This window comes from Mya arenaria, chromosome 7, assembly GCF_026914265.1.
Source record: "Mya arenaria isolate MELC-2E11 chromosome 7, ASM2691426v1".
Lineage (NCBI taxonomy): Eukaryota > Metazoa > Mollusca > Bivalvia > Myida > Myidae > Mya > Mya arenaria.
Genome location: NC_069128.1, coordinates 38,334,024 through 38,359,312, shown reverse-complemented (window position 1 = coordinate 38,359,312; position 25,289 = coordinate 38,334,024). Strand labels below are relative to the sequence as shown.

The 25,289-nt window shown below is 33.5% G+C and overlaps 1 protein-coding gene across 2 annotated transcripts in view; it reads left to right on the top strand.

Annotated features, from left to right (window-relative positions):
• LOC128239790 (uncharacterized) overlaps window positions 1–25,289 on the top strand; it is a 40,238-nt gene that overhangs the window by 3,002 nt on the left and 11,947 nt on the right. For both annotated transcript variants that reach the window (XM_052956225.1, XM_052956224.1), the window contains exons 2-8: window positions 1,056–2,085; window positions 2,434–2,496; window positions 3,745–3,807; window positions 5,282–5,344; window positions 5,741–5,803; window positions 12,143–12,194; window positions 12,563–12,648. In XM_052956225.1, the coding sequence (XP_052812185.1) occupies window positions 1,174–2,085; window positions 2,434–2,496; window positions 3,745–3,807; window positions 5,282–5,344; window positions 5,741–5,803; window positions 12,143–12,194; window positions 12,563–12,648 (1,302 nt within the window). In that variant the 5' untranslated portion in view covers window positions 1,056–1,173. The remainder of the gene's footprint in view (window positions 1–1,055; window positions 2,086–2,433; window positions 2,497–3,744; window positions 3,808–5,281; window positions 5,345–5,740; window positions 5,804–12,142; window positions 12,195–12,562; window positions 12,649–25,289) is intronic.

Here is a 25,289-nt window from a genome sequence, read left to right as displayed (position 1 = left end):
AAATATCATGTATGTACTATTTTGTAAAAGAAGTAAGTCATATTGATTGAATGTTAACTACTTATTTTAATCTGGTCAAACGTAATACATATGTTGAATTAGATACGGGAAAAAAATTCTAATTACCATTCCCGTTAATATCAACACATTTACACACACACATAATGCAGATATTGTTATAATATTTACATATAAATTGCCCCTGATCATACTTGTAACCGCACGGTTTGCAAACAATTTATTTCCCTAAAACCCGTACATTTCAATCAAACATGCCATTTTGTGTTTGTGTTTATTACTAAAATGTACGCATTTTTTATTTAACGCACTGATTTAGATTTGCATTAATCCAAACGAACGGGCTAAATTCCCCCGTCATCAAACAAATTTGACAGCCATATCAAAAATTTATGCAAGATGCGTTTTCCTTCGTTCAATAACGCGATTGGTAATTACATAATCGAGATAAGATATATAAATATAGGTATGTTAACTGCTGCTGCTTTGTGAATCTCGTTAGTTTCTTGTTATAGATTCTCCGTCCCTTGATCTCATGGGGTTGACATACATTCAGCTTGCTATAAATACTATGTTACCGGTAGATGCGATATTTGTTATGGACGTTGACATACAATTAGCTTGCTACAAACAGGATGCACGTTGGGTTTTTGCGATACATGTTAGGGACAAGATATTGTTTAAATAATAACTGTACTCATTGATCAAAAATTTATTTAAAGTATAACCGATACTCTTCCATCATGACATTTTCATACGTATCATTCAAATATCTAAAACATGGGTGTAATTTTACATGAAAAAGTTATATGATAGATTCGTTCGTTTCGCATTCTAATATTCAAAACGCAGGAACGCATAATAAGCCGTTATGATTTGCGGTTGATATCGTTATTGGCACGGCGTTAATGTCTTAATAATATATGTTGTCATTGACAGCGTTACTCTCATTTGGCTTTATAACAAACGTATTGCTATTACATTGTGTATTTTCATTCTCATGATGATGTTTATCATTTTCCTATTCTTATTTTCAGTGATACTTAACAGACGATGTAGTGATGACAATGAAACAATCAATCGACCAAAAACAGTAACTCAAATCGAACGTTTTGGTTTAATTCATTATATCCTGAACTTCCATGAGCATTTGACATGGCATCAAAGCAGATTCAGTGTGAAATGTGCAGTAATGAAATTGCAGTTGGATATTGCAAAACTTGTGGATACGTTGGTGAAACATGTGTAAATATTCACAAGACAGGAAAGATGTTTCAAACTCATACTGTCATTATGCATGAGGCTGTAAAATTGCATGAGGATGGTACTAAAAATCCAAATGTCAAATTACGGGACATCACAGAAGAAAGATGTAAGCAGCATCCGACTGAGAATGCTATATTTCTTTGTAATATTCATGATTCCATGATTTGTGGCCGATGTCTTCATTCGGGACATCGGCCTTGTGGAGAAGAAGTCGTTGACTTGCTGCATGAAGTAGTTAAAATTGACTGCGAGAAAGTCAACACAATGAAGTCACTGTTGATGGAGGTAAACGATGAGATTATGCTTTTGAAAGGTGAAGCAGAACACAGTAAGGAGAATTGCAAGAAACACGCTGATAAATGTGTGCAAGCATGTATGGAGTTCGGAAATAAAATTAAACAACGTGTCGATGAATTGACAAGTGGCATTAGGGAAGGAATAAAGGAGAAACATAACGAAAACTTGACCTCTTATTCCCATATTACTAAAATGTGTGATGAGAAAACCAAGTGGTGTCACAATGAGGAAAGTAAAATTGATGATTTTGTTGACAATAATATGGCTGGACGCTTGTACCTAATGAGCAGACATTTTGAGAAAGAGGTTTCGGACGCCAGAACCCACCTCAAAGAAATCAAACACAAACATACTTTTAAAGGCTTCGACTTCAAAGAAAACACTGTTATTCTTAAATGCCTGTTTGAGGATTTTGAGGAAGTTTATGAACAACATGAAGAAGTTACAGGAAGTGACGATGGAAATTCCAACGATGTTTTCATATCACCTGCAAAAATAAACAAGGTATCGCGTATGATGTCGGTTGTTTGAGTACTTTAAACTGTAATATTTCTTATCAACCGATTTTCATCAAAACAACAAGTTAACCATCAACAAGAGGGTTGATTGTAACATCAATGAAGTATTGTCTAAGTCTTTGAATATCAATTAGTTTGCACTAAATGCTTTATTTATTCATACAATTCAACTATTGTATTTAGTCTGGAATGTCGAATTATACACCAATGCGTAGCATTGTTTAGAATAACATCATGTATTTACCAAGTATGTTTCTATTGGAAAATAACTGTTAAACCGTGCCTCATATTTAGAGGCCTAAGTACTATTCTATGTTTGGATGTTTAATTTCAGACCCGGCGGGAGCTCACTGCACTGTTGAATCAACTCAAGCAAGACTTAGATCAATCGGAAAAGGTTTGTAAAAGTTTACCCGGTATTGGACTTCAACTATTTTTCTTAAACACATAGTACATAAAATGCATTAGTAGTGTATATTGCTAATATGTGATAGGGGCTATTATATCATTTGGTTAAATTATGTAAAGTTTGTAATTTAGTTTGGTTTTTGGATATTATACTATTGTCAAAAACTTTAGCCGCTTAACTAAACTATCATTTAGAGCGCATTACTCCGTTGTTGTTTTTTAAAGAACAGTTTATGTTGTTAACTGAGCCCCAAACTACATTTATGTTTTTCTTAAATATGATGATGTTTAATATAAACGTTTGACCGGTCAAATACAATGTATGTAAAAATACAACATTTAGACATGTTTCTTATAGTCATTTATGTAAGTTTGTCTGTGTAAGTGTTTGTTTTAATCTACAAATATGATCTTTATTAAAAGCGTCATTGCCATATGCTTGCAATTTTGCCTCTGGCGTCTCAGACAAGAAAGGTATTCGAGAACGAGTTGTGTTCTATGTCTTTGGCGTTTGCCCATTGCCACTAAACCAGGTTTATGTTTAAACGTTTTGCTACTGAGCATGTTTCTGTAGCTTTTTGCATATATATTGAAGCAGAGCTTGGATGAATACTCAACAGTAAAACCAATGGTGTAAAACAACATAAAGTAAATAAATATAAACGTTTAATCCTTGGTGAAATAATATGCTATTGGCCATGACAATATAATATGTTATCTTGTTGCAAAAGTATTTTTGCATAAAGTAGCACATGCCGCTTAATTGAGATTCTTATTCGTTGTACCACTTGTAGTTGTTTATGTGGCACACTGTTGAGGAAAGTTATTTAAAACAAGAAACTAATGAAAGCCAAGAACATACAGTTCGTTGTTTACACTTGTAACATAGTATTTGCTAGATAAAGATGTATATATAGGATGTTATACTTAACTGTATTTATAATCATCATTTGATTTATTATGCTGCTATTTCTAATTAATTCAGAGGTTGGAATATCATCTTATTTGTTCATGGCCTGTTTTCACAATAAAAACAACTATTTAACGACCTCTTTGTTCCCGGATTAAACTGTTATCATTTCTACCTAATCTGATTTAAGAATGAAAGACGGGGAAAGTTGCTCGTCTTTATAGGTTGCTGAAACTGGTCACTGGTCTTCAGCTTTATATTATATGATGATAGTAAACGTTGTTGATACTTAATAGCTAATTTAGCTGGTTATGCAAATGTTAACAGGCAAGGACTGCGCTGTGTGTTGAGCTGAAACAAGTGAAACAAGACAAAGATAATTCAGAAAAGGTGAGACCAGTTATATAAAAATGATTATGATTCTTATCATAGACATACACAGATATAGCACGTATAGTCAACCGTGTACAGTAATTCCTTGCAATAAAAAGGAAATTATTGGATAAATGATGTTTAGTCAAATTATATACATTTACAATAAAAGCATTGCCGTTATTCTATGTGTACTGACAAAATATCCCAAACCAGCAACTACATATTTCGCCTTTATGCCTTTACACCGTCTAATACAATATTTAACAAATAAAAGTTATTGACGTCGTTTTATGACGCGCAAGAACTTGAGTAAAACGTTCAATATTTACTAAATCCAACAGATTCCAACGTCTATTTAATCCGATAGAATAATTTGGTAAACGTTACTTAAAACTATCCTTCGAACACATACTCAGACAAAAAAAGAACTATGTGATGAGCTGAAACATGTAATTCATGATAAATAAATCATAATTTGGAAAAATCAGACTTTCACAGACATATTTTATGATTCGAATCGTACATATATACAGGGACCGTATTTACAAAAGTCCTGGCAAAACCAGATGTGTGTATATGCGTGCGAAGGTATTATTCAGTTAAGTTATCTAGTTGTCGGTCTGTGTTAGTGTATTACTTAAAATCTGCTGGTATTCTGCATGCAAATCAATATAATAAGCGCTATTACCATATGCTTCCTATTTTGCCTTGTATGCCTCAGACAAGAAAGTCATTCGAAAACGAGATGGAACAAATTGGGTTGGAGGAATAATAAAAAAACAATGCTTTATGACAACTTAATGCACATCAGTACAAATGTTTATCCTTTGTGAAATAATGTCCTAACAATGGTATATACAATCTTGCTCCGAAGTATATTTGTATACAGTAGTACTAGCGAACCTGTTTATTTTCTAATCCATTGCCCCACTTGTAATTAAGTATGTTGTATTATGGAAAGTCAATAAATGAAAACAAGTTGATCAAATAAACTACCGTAGCCTTTTACATTCACTAAATTGTTGCATTTGCTGCAATTGCACTGAACACTTCTAATCTAGTATTATCAAAATGTGTTCTTGTATCAATGCGATAAGGAGTGATTTTTCCGAAAGGGCCACAACAAACGTCTCCGTTCTAAACTAATTTTAATATTATCTAAATAAAGATATTTTTTCGTCAAAAACTGTATAGAATATGTTCTACTTAACCTGTGCATTTTTCATCACCATTGTGCAAATTATATTTATAATGTCGCTATTACATAGGTTAATATTATTAACCTTAATTCAACGTTTCAAATTAAGCAGCATCTATTTTACTCTCGGCCCGTGTTCACAATACAAATTTATCAAAGCGGAAAGTTGCTCGTCTTAATTTGTTCCTGAAACTGATGTCTGGTCTTAAGCTTTATTTGTATATAATTTGATGATAGTAATCGTAATTGATAAATTAAATTAATGTAGCAAAATACTTCCAATGTTTCCAGACAAGGAAAGCACTGTGTGATGAGCTGCAAAAAGTGAAACAAGATATTGATAATTCAGAAAAGGTGAGACCAGTTACACATACATATATACACGTATAGCATATATAGTAAACCGTGTACAATAATATGCTAATAAGCTTTTTTTCTTTTCTCAATTCTGTCGAGATTTATTTTGTTTTGTGCATACATCACTAATTTATCTTTCAAGTATTATTACCTCAGGAAATCCTTTATAATCATTAATTATGGCCTTACCTTGTTTATCATTGAAATGTTCTTTTGAAATAGATATTATTTAAACCAACCTTGTACATGAGTCCTTGCCATAAAACGAATGTATAAGGGTACCTTCAAGTCAGTCAAATTATGTGCATCTTCGATAAAAGTATTGCCGTTATTCTAGTGTACTGACAATATAATTCAAACCACTACCAACATGTTTCGCCGTAATGCTTTCAGAAAAGGAGGAGTCTCGAACAAGAATTACTGAAAGCAAAACAGGACATGGAGAAAGCTAAAAAGGTAGGGAAAATAATGTTATAAACATAGGTATAGATCAGATATTTGACAAATAAATGCAAGTTATTTATGAAGCTAAAGAACCCGAGTAGAGCTAGGATAATTTGACCATAATCGAACATATTCAAATGCTTATTTTAAGTCGTATAGAAAATAACAGTTAACGTGTCTTAAAGCATTTAGACATATTAGAATATTCAGCACGTGTTAGGACAAGAAATGAAGTATGGGATGAGAAACACGTAAAACGGGATCAAGATCATTGTTTTGGCAACATATATTTATATGTATATATTTGTGTAACAACTACTTTCTACTGACGAAACATTACGTGAATTGTTGTTTCATATAAGTAAACTGTGGAATAAGATTCGAATAGTGAAACAATATCCTCGGTGATAAGAAAAGAAAAGACCTGTGTCACATATGTTAATTACGTACTGGAACCCTTTACTGTATGAATGTCAATCTGCATTTGGAATTTTTCGAATTTTGCTGATTATTTATTATCAATTATATTATGCTTGTCGATATTTTCACAAATATTTTGCTTTATCAAGTCTTATTAATAAAGTATATAATTTAGTTTCGCGCGATCAGAGCGCAACGCATTGTGGAATATATGTTGATGAGTACTGTACATCTTCAATATCGATGTTTTCCATCTTTCAAATAAGATGTTTACCAAAGTAAAAAAGTCAAAAGGCCGTGACTAAGTGTTTCGTTCAGTACGAAAACATACCAAATTTGATTTTAAGACTATGCTATCAAGTTTGAAAGAATTGGTTGACAGCTAGTTCGTAGTCATTAATAAGTATACTAAAGTTGCAGTTTCAGTGTTTTAAAACTAAACCAATACACATTTTTAACGCAACTGCATATTCGTACATACTTTTCAATACATGGCTTCTTTCAATATTGGAAACAAAACGTACTAAGAATTGTATTAAAGTCTATGACATTTGTACGCACATTTTGAACTGCAGTTGACTTAAAAAAAACAATTCTCAGTAAAATATGTCCTTTTAATGTTGCGAAAATGATTTATGGTTCCGAAACCTTCACAGCAAACGATACCAAGTATGCATCTCCGTCCTAGTACTACTGTATTGACATCGCGTTTCGTTGATGTACCTCGGAGGGTAACGTGATCAAAATTCGCAAGCAAAAATTAGTAGTGTAAATTAGAATTATGTAATAAGTTTGATAAAAAGACAACCTTTATAAACAAACTTTCGTATAGACTATTTAAAGAAAGTAAGAATCATCAAGTTGAAAAACGTATGTCTTTACCAATATTGCAAAGTTTTAGACACATATAATATGTATGGAATAACTTGACAGTTTCAGAGGATATTTGCTGATTTAAAATAATCTGTATTTTATCAAATGGGTAAACATAGCAAATAAATGAAAACTCCAAATGATAAAATATTCAAATTGCACGTAACCAAACTATGCATTAAGTAAGCCGTATCATTATTTGATTTCTTCAAAGTAATATAATGTACCTTTAATATAATTTGAAACAAATTATGATAATAACAGTATAAAAATGATGATTCTAATTATATATATATATATATATATATATATATATATATATATATATATATATATATATATATATATATATATATATATATATATTTACTAATCTCTTACGAAAGTTAATATATGAAAATCATAAGTTAATAAAGCAGTTTGGTATTTTATGACTAAAGAAAGTCTGGTATGAACATATTCGTGATAGAAAGCTGACTGCAGAAACGTTAATATTATTATACGTGTTTGTGTTATTGTAGAAATGTTCTGGGTTGGACCCACCCCCTAACCCAGCTTGAGCATCGTTAAAGTAATTGCACTGCTTTTTCTGTTATTATCGAGAGACTGGCGTGTAAGTGGAGAACAGCAGTACAATCTAATATAAACAAGTGTGCGCTACTTTCAACTTTATTTAAAAAAAAATAAACAAAACAACACCGGCAACTAATGTTGAACAGTGCGCTGTACGTGTACTCATAAAAATGTATTTTGGGATACTGTCAATGTTTAAGATATTTGTAAAATAGGTTTACTGCGTACGTGCAGTTTCAAAACCAGTCATCGACATCTTTGTTTACTCAATACTGAACAATTAACAATATATAGACCATTTTTTCTGTGTTGATTTTTGCCTACATTTCCGTGTCAAACCTGCTGCTTCTCTAAGATAGTCCGAATTAATCATTGATAGTGCGAATCCCGTTTTTCCAATACAACACTGCTGTACAGACCTATTCGTAGCTCTATACATCGATATTGCGCGTACCGCGTTGATATACTTTACACCACTACCATACAGACCTCGTTGTTGAACTACACCATTCTCGTACATACTTCGTTGTTGAACTACACTATTCTCGAACATACTTCACTGTTTAATGTTTGACTACACCACTCTCGTACAGAAAACTTTCTTGGGCTACACTATTCTCGTATATACCTTGTTGTTGGACTGTACACCACTCTCGTACATACCTCGTTGTTGGACTACACCACTCTCATACATACCTCGTTGTTGGACTACACCACTCTCGTAGAGAAAACGTTGTTTGGCTACACCATTCTAGTACAAACCTCGTTGTTGGACTATTTACTATTCTTGTACCGACCTCGTTGATGGGCCAGACCACTCTCGTACAGACCTCTTTGTTGGACTTTAAATCATTATCATACATACCTTGTTGTTAGACTACACAACTCATCTACCGACCTCGCTAATGCACTAAACACTTCTCTCGTGGAGTACTCGTTATTGGACTATACTGCTGTCTTAAGAAACCTCGCCGTTATAATACACGACTCCCGTAAAAACCTTGGTGTTGGACTACACCACACCAGAAAAGACCTCGTGGTTGGGATTCACCACGCTCGTACAGACCTCGTTGTTGTACTACATCACTCTCGTACATACCTCGTTGTTGGACTATACAACGCTCACGTGCATTACTCGTTGATCGATTGTACACTGCACTCTTAAAGAACTCGTCGAACTATACAAAATTATCGTACATATCTCGTTGTTGGACAATACCCCACTCTCGTACAAACCACGTTTTGGACTATACACCACTCTCGTTCATATCTTGTTGTAGGACTATACACCTATTTCGTGCATATCTCGTTGTTGGACTATACACCACTCTCATACAGACCTCGTTGTTGGACTACAACACTCTTGTACATACCTTGTTGTATGACTATACACCTATTTCGTACATATCTCGTTGCTGATATTCACCACTCTCGTGCAGACCTTGTTGTTAGGATACACCACTCTCGTACAGGCCTCGTTGTTGAACTACACAACACTCGTACATACCTTGTTGTTTGGCTACACTACTCTCATATAAACCTTGTACACTATACTTGTGCACACCTTGGTAATGAACTAAATTACTCGCGTACATACCTCTTTGTCGGGCTACAACGCTCTCGTGCATACCTCATTAAGGGGCTGTATTACATTCACATAGAAACCTCGTCTTTGGTCGTAAAGACCTTGTTGTTCAACTACACCACTCTCGAACATACCTCTTTGATGGGCTACACCACTATCGTACATACCTAATTGTTAGACTTTACAACACCATTAATACAGACTTTGCTGTTGGGCTATACCTACTATCGTATAGACTTCGATGTTGGGCTATACACCACTCTCGTTCAAAACCTAATTGATGCACTTCACCATTGTACTTACCTCATTGATGTACTACACCACTTTCGTACATACCTCGTTGTTGGACAAAACACCACTCTCGTACTGACCTCGTTGTTGGGTTACAATACTCTCGTAACGACCTCGTTGTTGGGCCAATCAACTCTGGTACCGACCTTATTGTTGGGCAACACCACTCTCGTACATACCTTGTTGTTTGGCCACACCACTCTCGTTCTTACCTCGTTGTTGGACTTTACATCATAATCATACAGACCTAGTTGATGGACTATAAACCGCTCTCGTACAGACCTCGTTGTTGGACTATACACTTATTTCGTGCATTGCTCGTTGTTGGACTGTACACTGCACTCGTACAGAACTCGTTGTTGAACTATGCACTACTATCGTACATGACTCGTTTTTGGTCAACACCACTCTCGTACAGACCTTGTTGTTGAACTACACCACTCTCATGCATACCTCGTTGTTGGTCTACACAAACCTCGTACATACCTTGTAGTTTAAAATACACCACTATCATACATACCTCGATGTTAGAATATACACCACTCTCACAGATCTTGTTGTTGGATTATACATCACTCTTGTACATACCTTGTTGACGGACTTTACAACACTGTCGTACATACTTTGTTGACGGACTTTACAACACTGTCGTACAGACCACGCTGTTGAACAATACACTTATCTCGTACCGACCTCGTTGTTGGACACCTCACCACACATACAGACCTCGCAGTTTAACTATACACTTATCTCGTACCGACCTCGTTGTTGGACACCTCACCACACTCATACAGACCTAACTGTTGAACTATACACTTATCTCGTACCGACCTCGTTGTTGGACACCTCACCACACTCGTACAGACCTCGCTGTTGAACTATACACTTATCTCGTACCGACCTCGTTGTTGGACACCTCACCACACTCGTACAGACCTCACTGTTGAACTATACACTTATCTCGTACCGTCCTCGTTGTTGGACACCTCACCACACTCGTACAGACCTCGCTGTTGAACTATACACTTATCTCGTACCGACCTCGTTGTTGGACACCTCACCACACTCGTACAGACCTCACTGTTGAACTATACACTTATCTCGTACCGACCTCGTTGTTGGACACCTCACCACACATACAGACCTATCAGTTTAACTTTACACTTATCTCGTACCGACCTCGTTGTTGGACACCTCACCACACTCGTACAGACCTCACTGTTGAACTATACACTTATCTTGTACCGACCTCGTTGTTGGACACCCACCACACATACAGACCTCGCAGTTTAATTATACACTTATCTCGTACCGACCTCGTTGTTGGACACCTCACCACACTCATACAGACCTCGCTGTTTAACTATACACTTATCTCGTACCGACCTCGTTGTTGGACACCTCACCACACTCATACAGACCTCGCTGTTGAACTATACACTCATCTCGTACCGACCTCGTTGCTGGACACCTCACCACACTCATACAGACCTCGCTGTTGAACTACACACTTATCTCGTACCGACCTCGTTGCTGGACACCTCACCACACTCATACAAACCTCGCTGTTTAACTATACACTTATCTCGTACCGACCTCGTTGTTGGACACCTCACCACTCTCGTAAAGGTTCGATGTTTCAACATTTTATTGATTACAAATGGTTGATAATGTTGAAGCATTTAATCATCTTGTGATAAAAGAGATAACATTGACCCGTAGATACTTTAAATTTCGGAAAACATGTTGAACAAAGCCCTTCCTAGGTTTATTGTAACGGTGACGGCTTCTTAAAGATCGCTTACATTTCCTTACATACTTTCTTCTACGTGAATTATTTTATTTATTGAAACAAACACCTTCATTTTTCTGCAAGAATAACATAATTGTATTAGCAAACCAGCAAACCTTGGTTAGGACATGTTATAACATTTTCGACATTTGTTCTACCCATTCACGTTTGAAAGTATTGTTTGAAATCACTTGGCCAAGATCCGTTGTATTTTATATGAAACATCATATAATGCTTTTCTTCCAAATTTGTTCAAATAAGCCCCTTCGATTTGAAACTGGCCCCGTCCCGGGGGTCACAAATTACTTACATACAGGATATATACATACATGACAATCATGGAAATGTTCTTGTCTAAAACTGACATTTGGAATATGTGTATAGTTTATAAACCATATATAAATGTTGTTTATTAACTGAAACTATTTTCTTTCTTTGAAACAATGCATGCTATTATAACTAAATTTAGTTCTAAGAAAACCGCAGCTTTAAAGTTTCAACAATATAGTTGGCAGTAAAGAATTATTTCTCAAAATCGTCGAATGGTGTTGCTTTCTATCATTGAACTGTGTTTCTAACCCTGACATAATATTTGTGTAAGGTAAATAGCACTTCAGGTTTGAACTGTTTCAATACCCAAGCTCTTCATGTTTACAAAATCCAAATCATTTCCATCAATGCCTACCTTAATGACATTGCTAATGTTTAATGCCCTGTTTAGGTATGACTGTGTAAGACATGATACACCACATTCTGTTGTTTATAAACTTAACCATATATGATGAGTTCTTGTCATTGATATATTGTCTGTTTTAAGGAAAGAGCAGAAGTCAATGCACATGGTTCACAAATCAAAGACAGAATTAACTGTAAGTTGTCTTTTCATTACTGAATATTGTAAAGGTACCAAATATGAATAAATTGACACCGCATTATAAAATATCCAGATTTACTAATAAAAAAGGATAGTAGTTATTGCATTAGTATGTAGTAAGCATTGCTTGAATTAGTGTGACTCGATTTGAATATTTAGTTTAATGCTAACTGATATATTTTGTTCAGTATGCGACTGATTTAATCAATGCTTAAAGTTATATGAGATGCAGTGCATCAAACCGCCAGAAACAATTTGTTTAAATAATAATTGTGTTGCTACTATCAAACCATTTCCGTAAAAGAAATACGTTTCAAAATCCGTTATGGAGCTACCATTTCTCAATGTAATTTTGTTTCTCAGGGACTCAACCAACGGGAACTGTTAATGTCACGGTCGACTTCGGTATCATTCACTTAGAATTCACATTCCCGGATGGCATTCAGACGGTAATCATTTTGTGTAAATATCTTATTTATAATCACATGTTTGATGCTAACAAGTATTTGCAAAAAACAATATGATACTGTTATAATGTATGACCGTATACGTATAAACATTTACATACGGTTTGGCGAAATACTGCCCTTATCAGACTTATTCTCTACTAAATAATGCGATGTTTGTTTTTTATTTATTTTTAATGGTGTTCCTTAACTCAGGAAAGTGTTATTCCGATAGAAAAAAAAGATCCGCCAAAGGCTAGCACCAAGGCAAAAAGACAGTCAGTGGGAACAATTGAGAGGCATTGTCCAAGCTTAGTTTTAAGTTATAATATTGTACCGATCAGAGTCATGTCATAACTCCACAGGTGTGCTTGTGCTTAATTTAACATTTCAACCGATGCAACTGTTTATCTGACATTACTCGTCACGGATTGTATAAGCCTTTTCCTAAGTTAAGCTAAACTATCATTTAAATATGACCTACATTTCATGACCGACTCAAGTTTTGTAAATGTAATAAAGTTAATGCTACGATTTGAACACACAATAATCTCTTTAAATCGTTTTTTTTTTTCTAACACTTCATTTAGTAAAACGTTTTTTTTTTTTTTTTTTTAATTTCAATTAATAAAAGCAATATATCCACACATAAAAACGATGTACTTTGTATTCACCCTACAGTGTAAGACTGTATTTTGTATCACACGTGAAAAATGCCTTTCTATGAAACTTTTTGAAACAAAATGCGATCTAAAACTTAAATCACGAAATATCATCTGTATACATTACAAAACTGCTCTATGTACCGTAATGTCATGGTAATTGTAAAGCTAAAAAATGTTTTTTGTTAAAATGCCACGTCTATATGTGTCGTTTTATTTGAAATCATATGTCGATTATTTTAAAACTAACATTAGACACATCATTATAATCTATTAAATCACATCTGATGATAGCCACTAGTGCGTGTATGCGATGTTTTATACTGTGCTAGTAGCCTCATTACATACTATATTATACCTTAAACAAATATGTCCTTTCTTTGTTTATATAAAGCTGATCGGTCCGTATATCGATGTATTTTAATAGTAATTCAGTTTTTAATGACGTCAGCGGTCCACATAATGTTTTCGACCGGTCTGGACTTCGCCAAAAATATAATATGGACCGCTGACGTCATATAATATGGACCGCTTTTACGTCATAAAACTGGTTAGTGCTGCTTGCAATTTTCACAAAGACATGTTTTTCGCAAGTAAACATTATCAGATTTGTTTGTAAAACACATCAAAGGCGTTTTAAAATTATTAAATGGTTAAAAAGTGTTCGGTATAATATAAGAAATATAACACACCACTTCGGGCCATGTCGCATTATAAGGACCGGCCAGACAGCCCCGTGTATATGGACCGAGGCGTTCGGTGGCTGATAGACCGGTCCTTATAATGTCATATGACCCTCAGTGGTGTGTAATATTTCTTAAGCTAAAAATGTATTAACTGTAAAATTGACATTAATCTGCAGCAAAATTAAAGTTGGTTTAAGGATTAGCTGGTGATGAGAATTCAGTTGAAGCGGCATGGACAAGCCAAGTAATCGAAAAATCATTTCACTGAATACCATTCTATAACCTCCTATAGAAAACAACAAAATCAATAATATTTCAACGATATTATTTTGAAAGACTCAGAGAAGCACTTTTGTAACCGATTAACACATTCAGAATGAACTTGCAACATGAACGAAGTATGTCTTTATAACAACATACTTGACAAAAATGAAGCTTACATTCGTGGTCGACTGGCCGAGAAAAAAACTGAGATATAACCTTTGAAAACTCAAAAGCCTCTGCCCGTTTAGCATATGGATTAAGGGGATTTGTCTTGTTGCACAAGTTATTGGGCCTCATTACCCATAAGCTCCTTAACAATGATGTATGGAAAACATATCATTTACATGATTCATGTATACGTACAATATCAACAGACAACTTTCACCATAATCATTTTCTTATAAAATTAAACAATCAATTGAATCGATGTGAACGTATCAGTTCCCCAAAGCTGAATTACTTTACATTCATATGCGCAAGAAATACTCGTTTGTATGAATCACTCGTGCTTATAGAACGCCACCAGTCGGTTATTCCATTATAAACAAGAAAAATTAGCTTTCTTCTAATTCGTTTTACTCAAACGTCTTTACCTGAATAACATTCTATAACCTCTATAGAAAACAACAAAATCCATACTATGTCAATACTATTATTTTGGTCTCAGAGAAGCACCTGGGAAACCGATGAAATTAAAAGAACGGGAAATCTGATGTTAATAATCATTTATTTTTAATATGATGGACGGTTTCAAATTTACCCAATGTTGACTGGTAATGGCATTTTAAACTTCTGTTTGCAAACTTAATATCGAAGACGAAGTTTAAAGAAAACTTTACACATGTCGATTTTGCTAGATTCACTTATAAACAAAATCCATGATTTTCCACATTCTGTCCTTAACTCCATCGTTGACAACAGACGTTTCACCAGCAGTTCTTTATAAATGATCACTATATTTCTGAATATCGTCAATATGAGGAGCAAGTGTCATAATAAATTCATCTCACATGTTCGTATAAGATATCAATAACAACTTATACGAATAAACCCCCAACAGAGCTATTGAAAAAGTGTCTTCAGCTTCTGACGTCTGTACGAGGACACTTTTTGAACAAAAAACTCGTAGTGTACTCTGTATAGGTGAGAGTTTATGAAGTAATTTTTTCGCGAACAAGTAATCTAAGGAAGCGGTGCGCAGCGCTGCGAAACGACCGTAGTTTCTTATTCACGAAGAAATTATTTAATAAATTCTAGCGTTAGCCCCTCAAAAATTGCATCGGCATTATGATTAAACCGTGCTCCTGCTTAAAAGACTTGTCAGTCAATTCAATATATTGTGAGGTCATTTAAATCAGCGTTGGCTCTGAAAATGCGCCTTTGCATATGCAAACATTAGGTGTGGCTATATGCGCATGCGTTGTTAAATCAATTAATTTTATCCTAAAGAGTCTTCTTCAGAAAAAAAGTAACGATTCTTCACAAATAAGAAACGAAACATTTTAAAAATATTGCGCCCCTGATTGGCTGACAATGTAGGGCAAAGACTAAATCATGTAGAGACGCTATTAATTTGGATACACTCATCCTTCATTTTAGATCAATGAATCGTTAGTAAAACTTGACACAACCTTTAAGTTCTAGCTATGATAATTATCGAAATGTCTCTATATGTGTAAACCATGTTTTCGTTTTATAACTTTGTATCAATTACATAACATTCAAAATATATCTACTAAAGCCAGGACCGATGAAACCAGCAAAGTCACTAAACACTTGCCCGTTTAGCACTTCGTATTTATGAAAAAAAATATATTGCAAAAGTAAAATCTTCAGGAGGCAAAATATCCTTTCTCCCTAAACCGCAAGTTAAATCCAACTTTCTAACGGAAAGAACTACTTCCGTATTTATGACTAATACTTGTGGCCATCTATTTCTGTAGTAGGTCCGGGAGAAGATCCACTTTGTCCGCCAATCCTTCTGGTAAAGTGTCTTCCTTGTACGTTTGCAAAACTAGGCGTATACACAAAAATGTTTCTATAAAAACATCATTCATAACGTATTCATATAAACCAATGCGGTGAACAATTATGGCTTATGGCGTAGCATTATTACATCCGTATGAATCAATAAAACGACAATTTTACATTTAAACTAGTACTGGTGATGTCACCGTATACTTTAAAAATTCATCTCAGGCTAGTCCGCTATGAATAAACAATGCCGCTTTTAATAAGTTCATAACAATATTTACATATAAATATGATTTTACTATGGCGATTTCGCCATGAATCATCAATGCCGAATTGAATAACTTTATTACAATATTTACCTATTAACTAGAACCGTAACTGCTGTGGCCACCGTATACCATGATGAGAATACAGCCTACGAAACTTCTGATAAGCAATCATTTCGTGCTAAGCTTAACCATTAATAATTTCAAAACTTTCAAGCGTGTTTAAAGGTCCGCTTTCTTCCACTCATTCAAAACACACTTTCTGCAACATTGACAATGTGTCAAAAAGTGAGGCTGAAGCTCGATCCCCCTTCTTAATCATTGAGAATTTACTTCATATCATCTAAGTTTTTCATATTCATCTTTGGCGTTTCGCCGTTAATCAGCGGTGCCACTCATATGATCTTCAGATATTCTTCCTTAATAATGCGATCATTCTATTGTGCGGTAACACTAAGCGTATCATAATTATGTACAACAATCTTTCAATAACACATACTTACAATATCATTAGAAATGATCAGATGCCATCACATTTTTTTTCAGAACTTAACACACTCCACAATTCCCAGCTTTTCCTAAGGAAAACATATTATAATGGCTTGTCATTCAAGACAGGCAACTCATCTGTCTAGCAATTATAGGCCAAATATTCAATTATATTAAATTAATGTTCTTTAAAATACTGATTTTAATTCCATTTTTTCAAAGGAAAACATATTATATAGATTGTCAGCCAAGATTTGCAACTCATCTGTCTAGCAATCATAATGGCAGCCATGCCAAATGTACTTTACACTTATAAAAAAAGTATAGAAAAAAATATCTGTATTTGTAAGTGAATACAGAACAAATTACTGAAACTTACACAAAACATTCTTACTTATCTCTCGGTTTCTTAACAACTCAACGTAGGAAATAATTAAATTAGTATTCTTTAAAATACGTATTTTAATGCCAACATTGTGAATTTTAAATATTCTAAATAAAAAAATCCAGAATTATTCAGTATTGCTTCAGATCTTTCTCGTTCAATTAGTGAAGATTAAATTCCATTTATAATACTTATCTTAATATGTTTACTATATGGCCACAGCTACTGCTGACGCTAACAGGTGATATTATAACAGAAAACCACAATAGGCGAGAAACCATTTGAGCCCGGCACTTGAACAGGAAGTGACGTCAGCGAAGAACAGCTGCCATAAGCAGATACCCGTCATTGTTTTGCATCGTTCTCCTACGTGTTTTTCTCAAAACAAAATAAAAAACACCTATATATTCTTTAATAGTATGTCAACGAAACACTCAATTTCTAAATAAAACTAGAAGCACTTCATATAAAATTTGCGAAAATGAATTCCTCTAACACACATTAATTTATGCCTTTAAAACCAAAGAAACATGTTCTCACTTGTTACAAATTATGTATGAACTGAATTAACTCATAATTTCTACATGTCCCATATTTCAACTGCATAATCTGAATCATCATGATAATACATGTATTCGTCATTTGAAATAAATACAGCACACATATTGTCAATACGATTTACGCTCTGTAATAGGATTTAAAGCATGCTTTGTCCGGTCTCCTCAGTAAACTCGGACTTCAGCCTACTGCCCGGTAAAACCTCAGATTTAACAACCGGTAATTCCATTATAAACAAGGAAAACTATTTTCTTCTAATTAGTTTTACTCAAACGTAAAACATTATATAACTTGTTGGCAATATAACTATTTAATGGTTTTTTTCGTGTATTCATTTAGTGCATTAAAACATGAATATATAAATTATGCAGTACACAGAACGCAAAATTACGTATTTCAATGGCTAAACATAAAGAAAAGTGTTTTAAATCATAAGCTTGTATAGGCTTTATCTAATTGTGCTGACACACATACATAATACATCGTATTGTATTTTTAAAATGGTTCACAAAAGCTTTAAAGGTTGAGTGTCGGATGAAGCTGAATGGCGCCTGAGCCCTCCGAAAATATATTTATGTAAGAAAATGTGAATTATGGTTAACAACAATCATTATGATCCTTAAACGAATTTCTATGTTAAGTGTATTGTTGTACACAGAAAATTAGAATTGATAATAAATGGATTATATTGAAAGCATAAATGTAATAGATGTGTTACAATTAACCAATTCTTATTAAATTGTCATACATCAAAATATTTAGAAAAAAAATGTGGACGATTACACTAAGAAGACACTAAAAGACACAAACACTAATAATGGTCTATGTCACAAGTATACGATTTTGCATGGTACGTCATTTTCGTTGATGTCATCATGCATGCCAATTTTATATTGATATGCATTTTAAGCTCTTGGATGAAATATACATTGACAATTTGACATGCAATACGACTTTTTTTTGCCACGGAAAAATTGGCATGCATAAAAAGGTCACATATCATGTTGATATCCGCATAAAGATAATTGATAGCATTAATGTCTTTTTACACATATAATAGAATAAACCAGTTGTAATGCTACTCTCGAAATGCCATACTAGGTTTGCATGTTCATATTTCATAATGCATGAAAGTGTACATCCCTAAAACTTAACAAGGCAAGCATATCATATTTGATTTGGTAACATGATTGAAATGTAACTTTATAAATGTAACAACAGAAACAATCTACCTCATTATCATTAAGTACATTAAGCAAATACATACATTACATACATAATAATTAAGTACTGAGGAGATAGCTTAGAGCTAATATGTATACCTCTTTCCTAAAGCACACGTTGAACGAACTGTGTCTGCACCACATTAAATTGTATGATAACTGCTTGCACCACATGTTTTTAACGTTTTCTAGATTTAATTTCTACACAGATATAAATTTAATTAAAATAAACACACTCATATACCATAATAACCTTTGACCTGCCCTATAGAGAGGTATGTTTTGAAAAGATGTATACGAAAAGCTTGTATGCCATATGGAAATTTAATGATGTTCAGAGGTCAAATCAATAACACTTATCACAGTATGTACATTAAAACCATTCCTACCATAAAATCCAAACATGAAAAAAAGTAATATGAATAAGAAAACGAATAGCATTTGTACAATGCTACTAATTTAGTTTCTGATTTGCACAGCTAAGTTTATAAAAACAAATCGCGTATATATGCATTCCTGGTTGTATTATATGTATAAAATAATTGTATCGAGTGGAAAAATCAACTATAAAAACTGCTTTTTAAAGCAGTTGTAGCTGCTTCTGTTTAATATATATTTCTTTTTAACACTTTAAGTTTGCAAAAAATTAATTTGATTTTAAAAACATCGCATACGTTAAAATAAGATTTGTTTTAGATACTTTTAAATTGCCTCCACGTGTCATGATAACAATGAAGCGTGGTCTTCACCCCATCTCGGAAACGATCCGTGTACAAACGATGAAGAATATTCCCAGAAAATGACTGTGCTTTGATATTCACGTATCATAAACCCACGTTCTATCATAAAACGAACTATACAACTGGTAGATTGGCTTTTAATCTAATGTTAAACCACTGATGATTGGTTTCCTTGTTTAACATTTCAAATATTTCTTCGGTAAATAGTGACCACTGTTATGTTGTTAACGGGTCCATGATCTTTGTTATTCGTGCAAAAACATTTCTAAATAGTATTGTACATGCATTAAAAGTGGTTAAATAAATGTTTATGAAGGAATCTACGTCATAAGCGATCAAAGATTTGCGTTGGGGACGTCCCTCAGGTGTAGCAAACGGTCAATCGAAAACGAGGTGTTTAGAAATGTAAATATAATATAAATTAACTACAAAAAATACGCATAACAGTATTACAAACAAATTGTGTTCAGTGTAAGTGTATTTTATTATATACGTGAAAATATGCTTTTCTATGAAACTTGTGAAAAATACGATCTAAAACTGAAATGACGAAAAATACAAATATTTGTTGTTAAAATGCCACGTCTAAATGTGTCGTTTTATTTAAAAGCATATGTCAATTAGTTTAAAAATAACATTAGACACAACATAAGAATATATTGAATGATTAATAAATTGACCTCACTCGTACTGTATATATATATAGGTTATAGTTTATTAAGTAATTTCTTCGCGAATATGTAACATATGGAAGTGGATTACTTAATTAATTCTAACCGACTTAGTGTTAGCCCCTCCAAAATTGCATCAGCTTTAAAATTAAGCAGTGCGCCTGTCAAAAAGACTTGTCAATAAATTCAATATATTGTGACGTCATTTAAATCAGCTTGGCACTGAAAATCCGCCATTGCATATGTAAACAGTAGACATGGCTATATGCGCATGCGCAGTTAAAGCAATTTACATAAACCTGAAAGTTGTCTTCAGGAATAATTAGCGATTTTTCACAATTAACAAACGAATCATTTTAAAAAATCAAGCGTCCCTGATTGGCTGACAATGTAAGGCAAACACTTATATATATATTCATGTATAGGAAATGTATAGGAAATATGAATTAGGATACACTTATCCTTCATTTTATATCAAAGAATCGTTAGTAAAACTTGACACAACCTGGAAGTTTTAACTATGATAATAATCAAAATGTCTCTAGGTGTGTATACATTGTTCTTGTTTTATGACTTTGAATCAATTACATAACATTCAAAACTTCTGTACTAAAGCCAGGACAGAGAAAACAAACAAAGTCACTAAGCATTTACCGTTTAAGCACTTCGTATCAATGGAAGTATATATATATTGTAAAAGTAAAAACTTCAGCAGGCACGATATCCCTTCTTCCTTAACTGCAAGTTAAATCCAACTGAAAGAACAACTTCAATATTGATGGCCACCCACTTCTGTAGTAGGTCCGGGAGAAGATCTACTTCTACCGCCAATCCTTCGGTCTGTTTTCTGGTCATTGTGCGTCTGCAATAATATACGTATACACAAAAATGTCTCAACAAAGAACATCATCAATAACGTATTCACATAAATCCATTCGGTTAACACTCATGGCTAATGACTTAGAATTTTTACAATCGTATGAGTCAATAAAACAAAACAATTACATTTGAACTAGCACTGGTGACGTCTGCGTAAACTTAAACGATTCATCTCTGGCGATTCCGCTATGGATCAGCCTGTTATAACTTCACCTCATATCAATTTTACATATTAATTAGCACTTGTGATTGCACCGTGTTCATTGTACATTGTGTTTCATCTCTGGCGAGTCCGTCATAAATCATCAAAGCCGAGTTTTATAACTTTATAACACTATTTGCATATTTACTAGTACCGTAACTAATGAAGCCACCGTATACTATGATAAGAATATAGCCTTGATTTTCGTAAAAGGTAACTGCTGATAAGCAATTATTAAGTGCTACGCTTACCTATTAAAAATTTCAACTTTCGCGCGTGTTTAAAAGTCCGCCTTCTGCCACTCATTCTATACATACACACTCCCTGCATCATTGAAAATAGGCCAACCAATGAGGTTGAAACTCAGCGTAAATCAGCGATGACACTCATATGATCTTCAGATTACCTTCCTAAATAATGCAATCATTCTATAGTGTAGTAAAAGTAAGCGTATCATAATTGTGTACAACAATCTTTCAATAACACATCATAACAATATCCTAGGAAATGATCAGATGCATGCAAATTGTTACAGAACTAAACACAATCCACAAAACTCATTTTTGTCTAAGAAACACATTTAATAATGACTTGTCAGCCAAGACAGGCAACTCATCTGTCTAGCAATTATAATTGCAGCCGAGCCAAATGTTTAATTATAAAAAGTACAATATCTGTATTATATATTTATAAGCAAATACAGCACAAATCACTAAATCTTACACAAAAAACTCTTACTTATGTCATAGTTATTTAACAACTCGACTTATATGATATTATTAAATTAATATTCTTTCAAATACTAATTTTAATTCCAACATTTTGAATTTTAAAATCTTCCTAACCAAAACATCCAGAATTATTTCCACAAGGTGTGTTAAAAGATCACTGTTGTCTAAACAAACCAATCAATTAAATTCACAGCCAAAGAATGTAAATATCCTAAGATAATCAGATGCATTCAAACTGTTTCAGAACTAAACACAATCCACACATACCATTGTTTCTTAAAGAAAATATATTATAATAGCGTGTCAGCCAAGATTGGCAACTCATCTGTCTAGCAATTATATAATGGCAGCCAAGCCAGATGTACTTAGTCAATTACAAAAACAAGTAGAGAAACACTATTTGTATTTATTAGCGAACACAGAACAAATCACTGAAACTTACATAAAACATTCTTACTTATATCTCAGTATGTTAACAACTCAACTTATAATAACATTAAATTAATATTCTTTGATTGTTTTTTAACATTAAAACATTAATTTTCGAACGGAGATATGATAATCTACTATCTGATTGATAATCTACAATCTGATTTTTTGTCAGTAATCTTATATTATTAATTTGCAGATATTTATGCAAATAATTGCTCTTTCCAAAACAACAAATCAAAAAGTTGTAAAAATGGTATATCTATGAGAGTGCAGCATTAATGCCAATATTATGAATTTAAAATCCTCTAAACCAAAAAATCCAGAATTATTCGGCATAGCTTCATATCTATCTCGTTCAATTCAGAGAAGATTAAATTTTATGTATAATACTTATCTTTATATGTTGCCTATATGGCCAAAACTACGGCTGACGCTGACAGGTAATATAATATCAGAAACCACAATAGCCGGGGAAACACCATCGGAGCGCGTCACTTAAACAAAAAATGAGGTCAACGAAGAACAGCTGCAATGAGGTGAAACAGCTAATTTGTTTACAGCCAAGTGGTAGTACCGCGGAATCCGTGAAGCCCCGACCTCATTGTTTGTCATCGTTCTCCTACGTGTTTCTCGCAAACCAATATAAAAAAATGTCACCTATATATTATTTAATAGTATGTCAACGAAACACTCATTTTTAAGTAAAACTAGAATCACTTAATATTAAACTAGCGAAAACAAAATCATCTAACACACATTTATTGATGCCTTCAAAAACAAAAGAAAAACATTCTTACTGGTTACAAATTATATATAAACTGAATTAACTCATTATTTCTACATGTCCCATTTTCCACTGCATAATCTGAATCATCATGTTATACATACATTCGTCATTTGAAATAAATACAACAAACATATTTTAATACGACTTACCTTCTGTAAGAGGATTAATATCATGCTTGGTCCTGTCACTTCAATAAACACGGACTTCTGCCTACTGCCAGGTACGACCTCACATTTAAAAATCAATTGTATCAATTTAAACGCATCGGTTCCCCAATGCGGATTGTCTTTACATCCACATGAGCACGAAATACTCGTGTGTATGAATCGCTCGTGCTTATAAGCGCCACCTGGCGGTTATTCCTTTATAAACAAGGGAAACTAATTTACTTCTTATTCATTTTATTTAAACGTAGGATATAAACTTGTTTTAAATATCGTTATTAAATGTGTTTTTTTTATTTAAGACATTAAGTGCATTCAAACATGAATAAATACATTATACAATACACTGAACGCAAAATTACGTATTTCAATGGCTAATCATACAGAACAGTATTTTGAATCATAAGCTAATATAAGAATAGTCTTTATCTTATTGTGATGACACGCAAACATTATACATCGTATTTTCTAAATGCTTAGTGTCAAACACAAGATTTCAAGGGACTGTACACCAGATTGGCACCGACAAAAGCTTTTTTTTTCTGTAACGAATCTCAGGACAATAACTTAATAGAATATGTGACGCTTTGATATCATAACTGTAAAAAAATGCGTCGGAGACCGGGTTCGAACCTGTGTCGCAAAAATTGCAGTCCAGCGTCGTATCTACAGAGCTCCAGACCTGCCTAGGTAATATCAAGTGATGACACCGACTAGCTAATCACGCATAATAAATGAATTCTACTAGGTAGACATACCCAGTAATCTTTTTTAATGCACGTTAGACAAAATATAAAAATATAGACATACTTTGGAAATATTCCCTGTTCACTTTTGCGCCCATGTTTATTTAACCAATATTGATATTGTTTCTGCAATAGCACTAATTCATTAAATGTCATTCAGAAAGCTATTTGCTTCTCCTCTTTTATTATTATAAAACACATTTTACTGATTGTGAAGATTGAAATTGTCGTATTTTGCCTGCAAATACATAGAAAAGGTTCATCATAATACCTCATAATGCATGTACATCCCTAAAACTTAACAAGGCAATCATATCAAATTTTAATTGATAAAACGATTGAAATATAACTTTATAAGTGTAACAACAGTAAAATAAGAAATAATCAAACTCATCAATGTGTTATCCTTTGTTTTAGTAGAAATTTGATTAAATTTTCAACAAACTTTTCTCTATAGTTCCTTACAGCATAAACATCATTTACGATGTTTATACCAAAGTTTATTTAATTTATGAAATACATTCCGTTCTTTTATAAAGGTACCAATTTGGATTCCGCAATAACATTATGCTCATTTCAAAATATTACGTTGCAATCATGTTTATATGGGTATTTATTTTATGTAATGTGCATGAACGTAGGGCTTTATATATTATAATGGTATTTTACATGTCCCAAAATGTATTTTTACCGATACATAAAATACATCTGATTACAATCGATGTGTGCCTTGCCACCAGGAAAACATAATGTTAACACATTGTACACTTTTATGCGTTTCTGTT